This window comes from Homarus americanus, unplaced genomic scaffold, assembly GCF_018991925.1.
Source record: "Homarus americanus isolate GMGI-L3 unplaced genomic scaffold, GMGI_Hamer_2.0 scaffold367, whole genome shotgun sequence".
NCBI lineage: Eukaryota > Metazoa > Arthropoda > Malacostraca > Decapoda > Nephropidae > Homarus > Homarus americanus.
This window is the reverse complement of record NW_024743709.1, coordinates 6,692,134-6,707,701: the sequence shown is the minus strand read 5'-3', so window position 1 is coordinate 6,707,701 and position 15,568 is coordinate 6,692,134. Positions and strand designations below refer to the sequence as shown.

The 15,568-nt window shown below is 37.3% G+C and overlaps 1 protein-coding gene across 3 annotated transcripts; it reads right to left on the bottom strand.

The window, feature by feature from the left end:
• Window positions 1-791: 791 nt before the first annotated feature.
• Window positions 792-14,423, bottom strand: LOC121877273 (zinc transporter ZIP1-like). 3 transcript variants are annotated; one of them, XM_042382946.1, is made up of 8 exons: window positions 14,306-14,423; window positions 10,512-10,662; window positions 10,010-10,240; window positions 8,630-8,743; window positions 7,980-8,160; window positions 4,619-4,759; window positions 4,202-4,360; window positions 792-1,254 (listed from the first exon to the last, which is right to left on the bottom strand). In XM_042382946.1, the coding sequence occupies exons 2-8, from the start codon at window positions 10,640-10,642 to the stop codon at window positions 1,099-1,101; spliced, it is 1,113 nt and encodes a 370-aa protein (XP_042238880.1). In that variant the 5' UTR covers window positions 10,643-10,662; window positions 14,306-14,423; the 3' UTR covers window positions 792-1,098. The 3 variants fall into 3 exon arrangements, with proteins under 3 accessions (XP_042238880.1, XP_042238882.1, XP_042238881.1); XM_042382948.1 differs by lacking the exon at window positions 14,306-14,423 and adding an exon at window positions 14,082-14,202; XM_042382947.1 differs by lacking the exon at window positions 14,306-14,423 and adding an exon at window positions 12,086-12,277.
• Between the last annotated feature and the right edge of the window lie 1,145 nt (window positions 14,424-15,568).

Sequence of the window (15,568 nt, the reverse complement as noted above, 5' to 3'; positions counted from 1 at the left end):
TAGAAGATGTCTGAGAGTGAAGTTTCTGGGTTAAATCTACAGCAGGAAGACAAATACCGTTAATCCATTCCAACTCTACTTATCTTCTTTTTTTTTCTTGTACGATGAGGGAAGCGCATTTTCTTTGGATGTACAATTTCGTTATAGAGAAAAAGTTTGGGGAGTGTGATTGTCTTTTTTTCTGCCTCATATGTGCTGGATCAGTCATGACAAATACTACTGTAATTTCATACATAACTGGCTGGGTACTTGATGTCAGATGAAAAGTCTTCATTATTTATAGAAACATGGATCACTTGATGATTGAACACCATAATGTTAATTAATCCAATCTAACTTAATCTTCTCCAGGTGGCATTACCGTGGTTAATCTTTAGTACATGAAATAAGCTAGGGTGCCTAACCTTCAGGTGATCCCAGACACAATGATGATTTTCTAATTTAATCCCTTAGAAGAAGCCCGCTGATAGATGAAGTACTATGCCTTCAAAAAATACCTAGAAATACCACAATTTTTTTTTAATGTTTATGATGAAAATTAAATAAAAAAGGTCCCAGAAAGGATCCTACAGTAGGCGATGAAGTACAGTAACTGACTGGAGGGGGTGCGATGGTATGGTGTTCATGTATCAAGCTACAACTGGTTGACCTAACCATGAACTGGGAACCATCTTCACATATCTTTTATATAAACCAAAGGAAAACTTCACAAACTTGTGTACTCATTCAAGGTAAAGGTCATGACTGGGACAGCACTGAGGCATAAAAATGTAATTAAAACACTTCATGAATACGTTATAAAAATTTTAAGTATAAAAAAGATCTATGATAATTTGTCTCATATTTACCAAAGTTTTATAATATTACAAGAGGTTCCCTGAATAATTAAGAGTATTTATACACAGCCAAAAACACTACAGCTGTTAATCAACCCAGATCAATTAGAGAGCAACTTTCAAATACAAATCCCATTTTTAATAATGTGTATTTCAACTACCAACTTGACTGACCTTATTCATGGCTATCCATTATAGCTACATTACTACAGAAACAAGGTTGTGCCACGACAGATGAAGGTAAGGTATATACATAAGTACATTACGATGGGGTCATGGGTATAGGCTGCCGAAAGCAGCGAGGATGTTGTGTGTCTGGGTCCAGGTAGAGAACACCGCACACTGCTGAGAAACCAAAGATGATGAACAGTAGCTTGAGTAACCTGTTCTCACCATTGTTCATCTCGTGAGGTAGAACCTGTAAAAAAGGACTTGATATCAACACCAATACTATACTGTACTGTCCACAACCTGAGGAAACAATACAGACAGTCCCGAGTTACGAAAGGCCAACTTATGAACACCCGCACTTACGAAAGGGATCCCAATATATCATTATTATATAAGTCTGGGCTGTTAATGTTATTTTGTATGGGCAGGGTTGTCCTCTAACCTAACCCATGGAATTAACACTTCTGACTTACAAACAGGGTCCAAGAACGTAACCCGTATGTAACTCAGGGACTGCCTGCATATCAATTTACTGTATTCCCTGTAAGTAATATCTCCATAAGCCGGAATCCCTCTTAACTGGAACTCTCCGATAGCCGGAATTGAAATTTTCTCGGAAAATCGTTCCCAAAAGCCGGTATTTTCTGGAAAATTCTGACTTTGGGAACGATTTCCCGAGGGGAACATTTTCTGGAAAATTTTTAGGAAATTTTTACGGTACCCGGAATATTTCGGGGATGGGGGAGTTTTTTCAGGGTTTGGGAGATAAAAATCATGCGTATTTTTCGGAAATTCCGAGAAATTTTTCTGGTACCCGGAAAATTCCAGGGATGGGGATTATTTTTCTGGGTTCGAGAGATGATGTAATGCGTAATTTTTGGAACTTCCAAAAAAAATTTTCCATTACCCAGAAAATTCCAGAGATGAGGGATTTTTTTGGTTTTGAGAGAGAGTCGTCTCGTTACCCAGATATCTTTCATTCCCTCAAGTGCTCTGCACCAATTGTTACGGCTTACAGAGATAGCATTTACAATGTATTGATTGTATTAGAGACAGTTGGCACAGAACACAAAACAGTTTACTGTATCTGACTACCGGTATGAAGACAAAAATGTTAAACCATGTAACAAAAAGGCTTTCAAAAGCGAGTCAGTCATATCCAACATCATTAGTTAAGATTACAAAAGGTCCCTCGGTTAACGAGCACAATCCGTTCCAGCAGGTTGCTCGTTAACCGAAAATCTCGTTAACCGAAACCATTGTTTCAATGGGTTTTTGGGTAATTGGTTTCAGCTCACCGAAAATTGCCTAAATTCAACAAAAATGTTAGAAATTGACACTTACTTTGAGGTGTGTATGTAGAAGGCTCCTGGATGATGATGATGATGGGAATTAGAATGGGGGTGGAGGAGAAGGGAGAAGAGAAGGCATTGGGGTGGAAGAGAAGTCACCACATGGTGCCATTTCACCCATAAAATTTTAGTTCTCTTGGTGTAATTCAAGATTATTTTCTTTAAATCAACACTGCACTGCATTATATATTGTCAATATGTAAAATAAATTTCAAAATTACCAATAATTTGCTTGGAAACACAGAAAAAAAGCATTTAGTTGATGAGAGTCTCAAGCAAGATGTTACCTCCACTGAAAACAGAGAGAGACTAACGCTTGTTTGGTGTGTTAAAAGGCTGGATGGCGCGCCACAAACTAGTGACCTGACCTTCAATTATGTTCAATAATTGTTAAAATGACTAAAAAATTTAATATTAAACTTTTAATATTATTGAATAGTATAAACTTCTTGATATTTACTAAAATAGTAAGGAATTTAAGCCCTAGAACCGATTACTGTATTGGCGGACTAATACTACAGCTGGTTGACCGCCAAGTGCAAAAGAAAACTTGTTAAGGTCGACTCGTAAGAAACTCATTAATCGAGGGATTGCTCGTTAACCGAAGTTAATAATCTTATGGGAGGTAACTCGTTAACCGAGGCGCTCGTTAACCGAGGGATCACTGTATCACAAATAAAAGGAAATTTTACACTCTAAATTGAAGAAATTTATACATCAGCAGAAATGAGCAAGTTAGTGTGAAGAAATTATTACCAGCAGGAATACAAAGTTTCCTCCACTATGAAAGATGCAACGAGAAAATAAATCAGTGTTTTTTTTACAATATGGCCAAGTTGTAACCTCCCTGAAGGTCTGAAATTACACGGACTAACTATCCCAATACAGTGGTCCCTCGGTTAACGAACACAATTCGTTCCACAGTCGTGGAATCTATTATTTCAATGGGATATTGGGTAATTGGTTCCAACTCACAGAAAAAGTATACATACCAGTAATAGAATTAACAAAACATTAAATATAAACTAAAATACAGTACTGTACTGTACAGTATACTGAACAAAAATAAATATAAAACAATACTGTATTTTAACTTACTTTGAGGTGTGTATTTCGTATTCCCGGCAGCTTTGTTTACATATCAAACAGCTGATTGTAGAGGCAGTCGGTGGTGACATGCCATATACTTTACAGAGTGCATTGGTTCTAATGCTTTCTTCGTGTTTCATAATAATTTCTGCACTGTATATTATCAATATGTTAACTAAATTTCAGAATGACCAATATATAATTTTAATGTAAAAATGCAAAAATATTCAAGAGACCAAACTCGATGTTCACTCCACTGTAAACAAAGTTAAACTGAGAAGCATTGGTGGGTGATTCAATCAGCTGATGGGTGCACAAAAACTGTTCCCTGTACTGTCTATTTATCAATATGTTAACTAAATTTTAGAATGAAGAATAATTTTAATATGAAAAATACAAAAATATTCAAGAACACAACCTTCTTGATATTTACTCCACTGGAAACGAATGTAAACATAGAACAGATTACTGTATTGGTGGACTAGCCAATCAGCTGATGTGCACAACAAAACGTGTGTCTCGTAAGGCTTTCGTTAATCGAAGTTTTGTTCGTTAATCGAACTGAAGATCCTTATGGGAGCTAATTCGTTAACCAAAATTTCGTTAAACAAACCATTCGTTAACCGAGGGACCACTGTATATTCTCATTTAAAAAAAATCAAAGAATCCTAGTATTTTAGGCATCAGACACATATGACAAGCACATTTGTATGTTACCGTTACACTGTTACCAAGTCTCTGGCACAAACTTACCTCAAAGAATGTCACATACAGGAAGGTACCACAAGCAATGCCCTGGAGTGATCCTGATATGGCAGCAGTAGTGAAAGATGCCTGCATCTCCATAATGCCCATGCCAATACCCACACCCAGGGGTGAAGTCACACAGAAAAACATATTGGCCATCAGCATCTGTTGATAAGAGAGTTAAAATAATGTACAAATGATCAGCAGTCATTTACCTAAACCAAGAAGAGTAACAGTGTAGAAAATTATCTTGAGAGGTTTCTTGTATTTCCCCTCCTTATGTCCTCTCACACTCCCTGTATGATACTCTCTCACACCCCGACTCTCCCAAAGCATACCTCTCCTTTACCCTTCAAGCCAAAACATCCAGCTTCCTTGGAGGGGATTAAAAGAATTCAGCTTTAAGACTGACAAACAACACACCTGGGACACAGAGAGCTTGGATTGCACCATGTTGAGGCCGAGGGAGAAGGCTATGATACCTTTATGGAAGATCACCACCAGGAACAACCCGACCACATCATCGATACTGCCCTGTAGGCCAACTGCCAGCCCCTCGAAAATCTGTTAAAAAGATATAAAAAATATATCAAAATGTAAAAGGTTTATCAGAACCATAACCCTCTGGTAAATTGGGGTTTTCCTGTAATATAAAGTCCTTGGGATAAAAAAAAAAATATATATATATATACAGTATATATATACAGTATATATATATATATATATATATATATATATATATATATATATATATATATATATATATATATATATATATATATATATATATATATATATATATATATATATATATATATATATATATATATATATATATATATATATATATATATATATATATATATATATATATATGCAAGTAAATCACTGTAGGTGCGCGTGATCTAGGTACAGTGGGGTATGCTATAACGAACGGATCCTACTACGAATATTCCTATAACGAACGGTTTTACCTATAAAATTGAGAATGCTATAACGAACGAAACTCCTACAACGAACATTATTTAAAATTTTTTTTTTTTTTACTAATTTATTGTTTTTTTATTACAAGTATTAATGATATTGGTTATTTCAGGGGTTTAGATGCATATTTATGCACTTTTTTACAATTTTATATTATATTTTTCAGTGTTAAGTGGTTGTATTTGGGGGCCTGGAACGGATTAATCCTATTACGAACGAATGCTATAACGAACAAGGTTCTAGAACCAATTAGATTCGTTATAGCATACCCCACTGTATATGCTGATAACCACAAGGGAAGAAGAAAACACGAAGTTCCCAAGCGCTTTCGTGTAATTCACATCTTCAGGGGTGAGTACAGACTAGAGAGAGAAATACAAATCAAGGTGTATATATACAGAGGAGGGTGAGACCAGGTCCACAATGGTCAGGTATTAGGTAATGACCCTACTAATCTTTAAATAGCACACAACGGTTGGTGGTCAGGTCAGATGGTCAGGTGACCCGGCCTTCTCACCTGGTCACAAATCTTCTTAATTACAAAATTGTCCAGCTTGTACATGCCGTTACTCAAATTCATGTTGAATGCTTCGGTATGTTTAATAAGACTAGATTCTATGATGTTCCTACTATCAATTGAATTACATGGTAATATTGAGGAGGCATTATCCCAGTCAATGCAATGCTTGTTATCCCTCAAATGAACAAACAGAGCATTGGATTCCTGGCCTGTCCTAACACTGTATTTGTGTTGTTTAATTCTAGTTGCAAGATCTTTACCTGTCTGGCCTAAGTAAAACATATTACATTCCTTGCAAGGAACTTTATAAATGCAGCCAATTGTGTTGTTGGGGGAGTTCTTGATTAACATTTGTTTAACAGTGCATGAGTTTTTAAATGCCACACTGATGTTCCAGGTTTTTAGTTGTGAAGGAATGTGTGAGAAATTTTTGTGAAATGGTAATATTAAGATATTCTTATGGTCATGGGTGGGCTTGGGATTAGTTCTATAAAAAGTTTTCTTAGTAATGTTTAGGCATTGTCTATGAAAGATCTAGGGTATTTAAGGTTTGAGCCAATATTATATATATATTTGTATTCCTCATCGATGAATTCCGGACTGCAAATTCTCAAGGCACGTAAAAACATTGTTGAAAATACAGGCCAGGAATCCAATGCTCAGTTTGTTCATTTGAGGGATAATAAGCATTGCATTGACTGGGATAATGCCTCCTCAATATTACCTTGTAATTCAATTGACAGTAGGAACATCATAGAATCTAGTCTCATTAAACATACCGAATCCGTCAACATGAATTTGAGTAATGGTATGTACAAACTGGATAATTTCGTAATTAAGAAGATTTGTAACCAGGTGAGAAGGTTGGGTCAGCTTACCCTCTGTCCTGACAACCGATTGCTGCGGTGCTTTTTGAAGATTAGTAGGGTCATTACTAGGGCCCGGATAGTTATGCATTTGCATATTTCATATGCAAATGCATATTTTGCGTGATTTCTATGATAAGTGCATATTACCTAGATAACTGCATATAAATGCATATTTTGGTAAAATATTCATCTGGCAGTATCTCTTTGTTGCCACTGAATGAGCACACGTGGTACTGGGAGGTGAGGTGAGGTGTGGTTAGGTGAAGTGAGGTGAGGTCACGTCGCTTTAATCTGTCGTTTCCACACCTGGTCATGACTCATTGGACTAGTGAGTTAGTCAGTCAGGAGCAGTGCTGCTGTGTGGAGCTACTCTCTTCTGCTGCTCGTGAAAATGCCGAAAGTACAAAGAAACCAAAATGAAGTGCTGAGATCATATGTAAAGGAATTTGATGCATTTACTACTGATGGAAGTGTACTGTTTTGTAAATATTGTGAAGCACCAGTGACAGCGAGCAAGAAATTTCAAGTCCAACAACACCTTAAAACAAGCAAACACATCCGACTCGAAGCTGTTAAGTCCAATAGTGCACAAAAGGAGCAACAACTACTTCTTGCATGTTCCAGTAAGTCAGGGCCTGATCGTTCCCAGTTCAACGCAGATTTGTGCAAGGCATTTGTTTCAGCGGATATTCCATTGCATAAACTGAATAACAAGTGCCTAAAGTCATTCCTGGAACAGTATACTGGATGCTATTATTGACGAGACGGTACAGCCACTCACTATGTCAGACCTCCTATGTATGAAACATGCACCAATCGTCTCGTGTGATGTAGAAAGGGTGTTCTCAGAATATAAAGCTATGCTGACAGACAACAGGCGGGGTTTTAACTTTGAGAACTTACGCCACCATGTCATCATCAAATGCAACCACAATCTGTAATGTCTGAAAATATGTCAGTCTATAATGTAAATGCATGTTCATATATATTTTTTGAAGCACTTTCACATATATATGTTAAATACATTACGTATATTGCTTAATAAACATTAACATTAGTTTATATTAACTATTTTGTTTCCGTATAACCTGCATTCTTGGCTTTATAAGTGACATTTTAGTGCATATAAATGCATATTTCATGGTTTTTTAGTGCATAACTATCCGGGCCCTAGTCATTACCTAATACCTGACCATTGTAGACTTGTTCTCACCCTGCTCTGTATATATATATATACCTTGTTTTTGTACTTTTCCTTAGTCTGAACTCACCCCTGAAGATGTGAATTACACGAAAGCGCTTGGGAACTTCGTGTTTTCTTCTTTCCTTGTGGTTATCAGCATATACCTGGATCACGTGCACCCACAGTGATTTACTTCCATATATATATATATATATATATATCACTTACAGAATGGAGAGAGAGAGCAAACAGCAGTAGGAGTGAGCGCAGGGAGGAGTGGGAGGCAATATCGTGGTGGATGGAGTGATCAAAGAGGTGGTGGGAATGTCCATGACCTTCCTCAGGTTCACAGTCATCAGCTGCTGTTCCATACCCATGATGTGAACCTCCTAATGAACCAGTTTCACTTCTGCAATAAGATATAGGTCTTTATAAGTGCCATAATCATTGTTTTTAAATACATCAACACTACATGAGCCACATTTCTTTTGCACAGTAGTGTCACATGTCGACTCACTGCACAATTCCAATATAATACAGTACTGTACAAACACTCATGAATACCAACCTATGATGCAGGTTCACACTCATATTTCTCTCTACGTTGTGAATCAAACTAATCCTCCAAAACTGTCATTATGGGGGGCTACAATTACACACACACACACACACCGCTTCTTGTCCGATCAGCGAAGTTAAGCAATGCTGGGTCTGGTTAGTAGTACTTGGATGGGTGACTGCCTGGCCCTAAGAAGAGCAGATGCTGCTGGCATAAGGACTCTACTGGAAACAAGCATCTCATGGCTTTTGTCAGCTATTCTTAGTCAAATTGACTAAATATCAGTTATTATTAATCAAAATATTAGTGTTGAACTTGCCTTATTGATGCAGTGAGGTCAGGCTGGTCAGAGATGCCACTGAGGCTGTGCTGTTGCTGGAGGTTGCGTCTCCTCTCGTTTGGTTCACTTAACAGGGACTGTGCTTCAGGTGGGCTGAAATAGCGATACAATTAATCAAACATACATACAAAGCATATAGTGAAACCTCGAGCTAACAGAAGATGTGTGAGAGGGCAGTTTGTTATATCGAGGTCCTTTAGATGTAAAACCTCCATCTAACGAACTATAGAGATGAAAGTCCATTATAGAGAGGGTCTGTTTGATGTGACACCCCCATCTCACAGATTATATGAAGAGGGAAGTCCATTTTATAGAGGTTTCACTGTATCCTGAACCCATCAACCATTCAACCTTAATTCCAAACTATATAGATAAAACAGCTACACCAACATTCATGAAAAAAGGTGTAAAACTGATGATGAATAACTCTTCTACTGCTCAGTGATCATTCATTAGGGGACATCACTATTTTGGGAATGGTGGAAATACTGCAACACTTCACAACCTGAGTTATCTCTCTTTTATCACAAACATCCTTGATGATTGTCTCTATCATCACCAGTAACCTAATGACACAAAGAATGCTTGTTATTAGTAATTCAGAGTATAGGAATGTATGTCAATGACTTTAATAATATACTATCAGATAAGATTATCACACACCCACAGTCTAAGAAGCGGTGCAAATCATTAGCTATGATGTCAGTGAATACAAGAAATTTATAATACAATAAGAGAATGTAGGACGTTTGGGCCAGGGTGGATAAGACATTTCGGCCATGGGTCAAGGAACCGTAATATAAATAACAATGTCCACCTTACATACAACTCATAGCCCATACGTCCAGGGCACATGGCCCAAATGTCTGAATACTGTACTCAGTAAGCATTGTGGTTTGTCTCACACACACACACACACACAAACACACACCAGTGTCTTATATTCATGTGCAGAATTTTTCAAGTCTCTCTCTTTCTCTCTCTCTCTCTCTCTCTCACACACACACACACACACACTCACACATACACACACACACTACAGCCAGATTCTTCCCGTTTAATCAATACTTTAAACCCTCTTCTTTCTCTCCTTCCTTCCATTACTCCGTATACTTCATCTTCTCAATATCCCACTTTGTTAAACATTTCAACTGAATACTATACTGTATTTCAGTTCTTTTACAAACTCTAGTTATTCTCCATTGACAGAACTCAGTTTGTTTGTCCTTTTAAAAGACTACAATATTTCTTTTTGCCCTTCTTCCCTATAACCTTCACCAAAAACAACAGAAATTAAAATGCATATGTACTGTACCAAAACAAAAATATCTTTATAAACAACAGTGAGTTTCGACATACCCTCGGAGTAAACTGGTTTCCTTATAGTCCAGTACAATCTGTTCCATGGCGAGTACGAGGAGGAAGCCGAAAACGACGATGAACTCGGCGACGGGGAAAGAACTCATCACAAAGCTCTGATCCATGAGAACATCCAGCTGTTCCTGCACATCTGGGAACAGGTCCATGATGCACGTCCCCATGAAGACTCCTCCGGCAGAACAGGACATGAGGCTCAGCAATGTCTGGTACCTGTAAACAGCATTAAGGACTTGAACGGACTTTTGACGGAGTAAATTTTTAGTATTATGGTATACAGTACATAAAAAGATTGGACAGTGTGAGAATATCATAAGGGAAGATAGGTGTTAATTTCTTTTAATAATCTATTTCCAGGTGTTATTTCTTTCACCAAACCAAAAGTAATGACTCGAACTACAGTTCCCAATATAAACTAACCATAAAAAGATATAGGACAAAAAACAAAAAACAAATGGAGGACGTGAAAGAAAGAGCAACTGACCTGGAGCGACGGTTCGAGTCGTGTGTTTCCCTGATGTGCTTAACAAACATAATGGGTAACATGGAACACACAAAGGTGATAAGAAACATCACCACAAGGATGATGCCCTTGATTGTTACGATGTTCCACATTTTCTCCGGTGTTCTCGTTCCTGGGGCAAAAATTAAATAAATAAATCAGGTGTACGGATGTTGTTCAATACATGACCTCAAACTTTGTTATAATACAGGTATAAATTTTAGCTGTTCTTATTAGTGTTGGGTTGAATTAAATTGTCTATACAATATCTAAGGTTAAATTAGCTGGGGGACTACTCTTCAGGTGATTCACATCACCTAACACAAACTCTGCCTGAATATACAATTCAAAACTGTATCGGCTACCTACTGGGGCTGCTGTACTATATACTGTACCTTTATACAATATCTCAGTATACAGTACTGTACACAGAAAGACACAAAAAAAAGTTGTTTAACATAAACTGTTTGATCCTCAATGTCTACAGTGACCACAACTACTGTACCTCTCCCTTACTGAACCTATGAAATACTGTAACATAAGAACAAGAACATAAGAAAATAAGGAGTCTGCAATAGGCCAGTTGGCCTGTGCATGGCAGCTCCTGTCAAGAGTTACTACCACTCTCTATCATCCATGAATCTATCTAGTCTCCTTTTAAAACTTTCCAGGATTCCAGCACTTACTACAAAGTTGCTAAGCTTGTTCCACTCGTCCACCACCCTATTTGTGAACCAGTTCCTTCCTATCTCCCTCCTAAACCTAAACTTATCCAACTTAAATCCGTTGCTTCGAGTCCTATCCTGCTCGGATATTATAAGAACTTTATCTATATCCCCTTTATTGATTCCTTTCACCTACTTAAATACTTCTATCATATCTCCCCACACTCTTCGTCTTTCTAGGGAATGCAAGTTTAGTTTCTTTAACCGATCTTGATATGTTAGGTTTCTAAGTCCCGGAATCATTTTCGTCATTCTTCGCTGCACCGACTCCAGTGAATTGATATCCATATATCCATTCTATAATAAGGGCACCAGAACTGAACCGCATAATCGAGGTGCGGCCTACGCAAGATATACAGTAGTTGCAATAAAACCTCCGCACTCTTATTACTTACACTTCTAGATATAAAACCTAATACTCTGTTTGCCTTATTTCGAACATTAACGCACTGTTTTCTAGGCCGTAGGTCCGGGCTTACAAGTACCCCTAGGTCTCTTTCATAAGTCGACTTCTCCTGGTTGATATTGTTAAGGCTGTATACATTGACAGTATTTGTTCTTCCAATATTAAGTATGCTGTACTTGCTGGTGTTGAATTTCATTTGCCACTTTTCTGACCACCCCTGCAGTTTATTTAAATCCTCCTGTAGTGCATTTGCATCCTGCCCTGAATTAATCTGCTGCCCTATATGTTTTCAAGAGGTTAAGATATACATAGTACTAACACATCTCAATGCAATACAATCTCTATTAATATAAATCATAAACACAAATACTACATTATTAAAGAAGTTATATACAGGTATATTTAATTTTGTTTTATACACTAACCTTCAAGTAGAGCAGACAGGTGATGTGTACCCCTGAACACACAAATAAGAAATGGTCTCCTTGTAATGGCCTTGATAATGTCATAGTATTATCTTATTGACAGGAGATACACGTACAGTAACATTACCACATTATAACTATTTACTCTCCACTTCACCACACTAGTTATTACAGATCTGGGAGCCACAATCACTGTAACACACTGATATAAACTTATTGACACAGATTGGCAATATTTTTTCATTCTCTGGACACACACACTTTTGGTCTTACAGTATGTGTAGTGAAGCAAGAACTGTTTTCCGTCATTAGTAAATATGGTAAATTGTTATCATCACCACGCTACAAACTGTGTATATGTCATGATGTTTACCAAATTTAAAGGAAATTGATGTACTGATAACCTTTTTGTTTTACTTAGTGTGTGTGTGTGTGTGTGTGTGTGTGTGTGTGTGTGTGTGTGTGTGTGTGTGCATCAGTCAGGACACACGATTAAACTTTAACAATTGTTATTCAATTATAGAATCTCTCATTTGCATAAAACAGGTTAGGTGAAAATGACTACCGGTAAGAATGGTAAACCCTTTTCTTTAACATTAAGTTTATCATTTCAGTAGTGATGGGGGTAGCTGCACGCTGTGCTGTGTTGTGTTGACGGACAGTAGTTTAAGGTTTCACACCACTGTGCCCAGAAAAACTGCAGGACATTTGGTTTGGGCCAGGGTGATTAGAACCTAATCTAACCTAACCGTGGCTCAAACGTCCAGGGGCGTACCATAGGTGTTTAACCCATTGAGTTGCCTTGGAAAGTAATGTTCAGATTTCTCGTTCATTTTGTTATACTGTATGATTCTTAGTGTGACTAGTGTACAGGTAGACTCTCATAATCTCTTCCAAGGTGAGGTAAGCTAAACGTGCACATTAGACAAGAAGTTTCAGATAAAGACAAGACTCCCCAACCTCGACCCAGTGACTCCAGCACGAAAAATAAGGGCGGTGAGTGTTGTATATTTATTTGGTAAATTAAGCAAACAGTAATCAGTAAGAATTAAACTTTTTATTTTTATTTTACAGACACTGACAGAACTGTTCTCAATATACAGCAAGTTACAATTCCTTCATTCTTTATATATTCCAAAGGTAAGAAAAAAGTTTTGGGTAACATTTTAGATGCAGGACTCAAATGAAGGAGGTACTTTCGAACAAAAAAAAATTAAAATTATATACTGTTGATTTTCTCCTGGACATCCCAAAATAGACAGAGGAATTGTAACTTTCCTACTTTTGGGTTTCCCATGTGTTTATTAAGAGTAAATACGATTACTGCCACTTGGAATAGGTTGTCATGTTGGCCCTCCTCCTTCTGTTGGTCATAAATGACAAAATAATCCTAACCTAAGCAACCTACCTTTCCAATAGAAATCAAAATCAAGTGTTCAAAACACATAAAAAATCCATTGGAAAAAGTTTTGAATTTAACCTAACCTAACCTAACCTAACCGGGGGGCTCCACAGTCGTTCGATGTTCTGGGTGTTTACTGTCACATATGAACATGCATAATAAAATGTTATATATCTTGCATGTAGGTAATTAGTGCTAGAAATGCCATTGAAGAAATTTTTCTTAGAATTGACGAAATTACCTATTGTTGCTATAAAATTCACGATTCGTTTTGTGGCAACAAGTGAAATAATACCCCAGGGTTTTGTATTTTTTGTTTAATGGGTGCTGTAATGTCTGTGAAATATGTCTCATGGTAACACTGGATAGACCCAGGACAAAACTCCCTCAGGACAAGACCCTTAGGACAGAACTTCTTAGTAAAAAAAATATATGACAAAACCCACTTTGGACAAGACCCTCAGGACAAAACACCTAAGGACAACATATCCCTAAATAGAAGAAAAATACATTTCCGAACATCTATAATAAGTTAATAAATGGTAAATTGATAAGCAAATTAATATACAAAGTAAAGTAAAGGAATTTGCTGACCTGACACACACTGACTGTCTCCCGGAGTTACTTGATTTGACCTGACTGATTTGACCTAACACACACACACAAGCATTCTCACTGTCCCTCCCCTGACCTGACTCACAATCACGAGATAATGTTTCACCTTTGTTACATTATTATTCTGACACATATAACTTACCAAAACCTCCATCACACAACATAAAGAAAAGAGCATCACGGTTAAATTAGACTCAACTAACCTTTTTCTATCTCTTGAATACACCACCGTAGCTGAGGTTAAATAAGGACATGAGCTGCCTTCCACCCACCCTATGATCGTATCGCAACTGAGTGTTTACATTTACACTGGCTTGACTGAGGGAACCTTTATGTTTATCAACAACTAACTAAACTAATTAACTACTGATAATTAATGTTTTTCTATTAATGTAATTTAGAATTAATATAAAACAATATAATACTAATAATAACCACGCAGTCACTTCAAAGCTCAAAGCTATTAACAAGCAATTACATATACTACCCCACTATAAAATAATTATTAATGTTCTATCTCTTATAAATTTATTGAGGGATTTTATTATTTACCAGTGTAGAATAAATATAATAAAAGGTGAATATTAACCACACAGTCAGTTAAAAGTTTTGAATTGAATTGAATTGTAACAGTTTATTTAGCCAGAAAAATACAGATACAGAGTGGATAATAATAACAATATTAACATGGCTGAGCCAGTTGAGAACCTGAGCTCTCTTTGAGGCACCTGATATATACTATATATACGCTTTATAAACTGCAGCTTGTGTGCCTGATGTAGCCAGACACATTATACCGTCTCTGTCTCTCCCCTACAAACGCTGTTTGTTGCTGAGTAGCCGACCCAGCGAATTCCCCAGTGTATGCCTCGTGGTCTAGGTCAACCAGCGCCGCCTTACATGACGGAGGTCAACTACTAAGCCACGTCTACCTCCGCTATTTAAGACCTGACCTCTCTCTTTCTACCTACACCAACCAGCAAGCAACACCACCTCCTCCACCGTTGCCTGGCGGCCCTCGCTCCCGCCGGCGAGCATGGCGACCCACAAGCTGTCCTCCTCTGAGCATCCTCACCAACCAGCTCTCTCTACATCACGCTTGTAACCATGCTGCCTTCCCAGCACCAAGCTGCACTGTACATCCAATACAACATGTATACAGAGAGCACATTGAGTTTCCTTTCTCCATCCCATCCTGAGTGTGAACCAAACATCACTTACCCCACAATATAATGGAGCGAGACAAAGGGAACTCATTGTCTAGGATATAAGATGACTCAGATTAATATAACCTCAAATGTTTCCAAGTACAGATATTTTAATTAATTGCTAACCTTAGGATATACAGTATATCTAACTTTTTATTTATATACATATACAGTACTAATTTATCCTCTTCGTTATTGACCAGCTTCTTATGGGCGCTTGGTCGGTCTGTCAAACATTAAATATTACTTTAAATATCT

Coding starts and splice junctions, on each gene's coding strand:
- LOC121877273 (XM_042382946.1), bottom strand. CDS start 10,642: ATGTGGAACATCGTAACAATCAAGGGCATCATCCTTGTGGTGATGTTT. Junction 8,744..10,009: donor GAAACCAGTTTACTCCGAGG/GTATGTCGAAAC, acceptor TCGCTATTTCAG/CCCACCTGAAGCACAGTCCC. Junction 4,361..4,618: donor CCAAGCTCTCTGTGTCCCAG/GTGTGTTGTTTG, acceptor TCTTATCAACAG/ATGCTGATGGCCAATATGTT.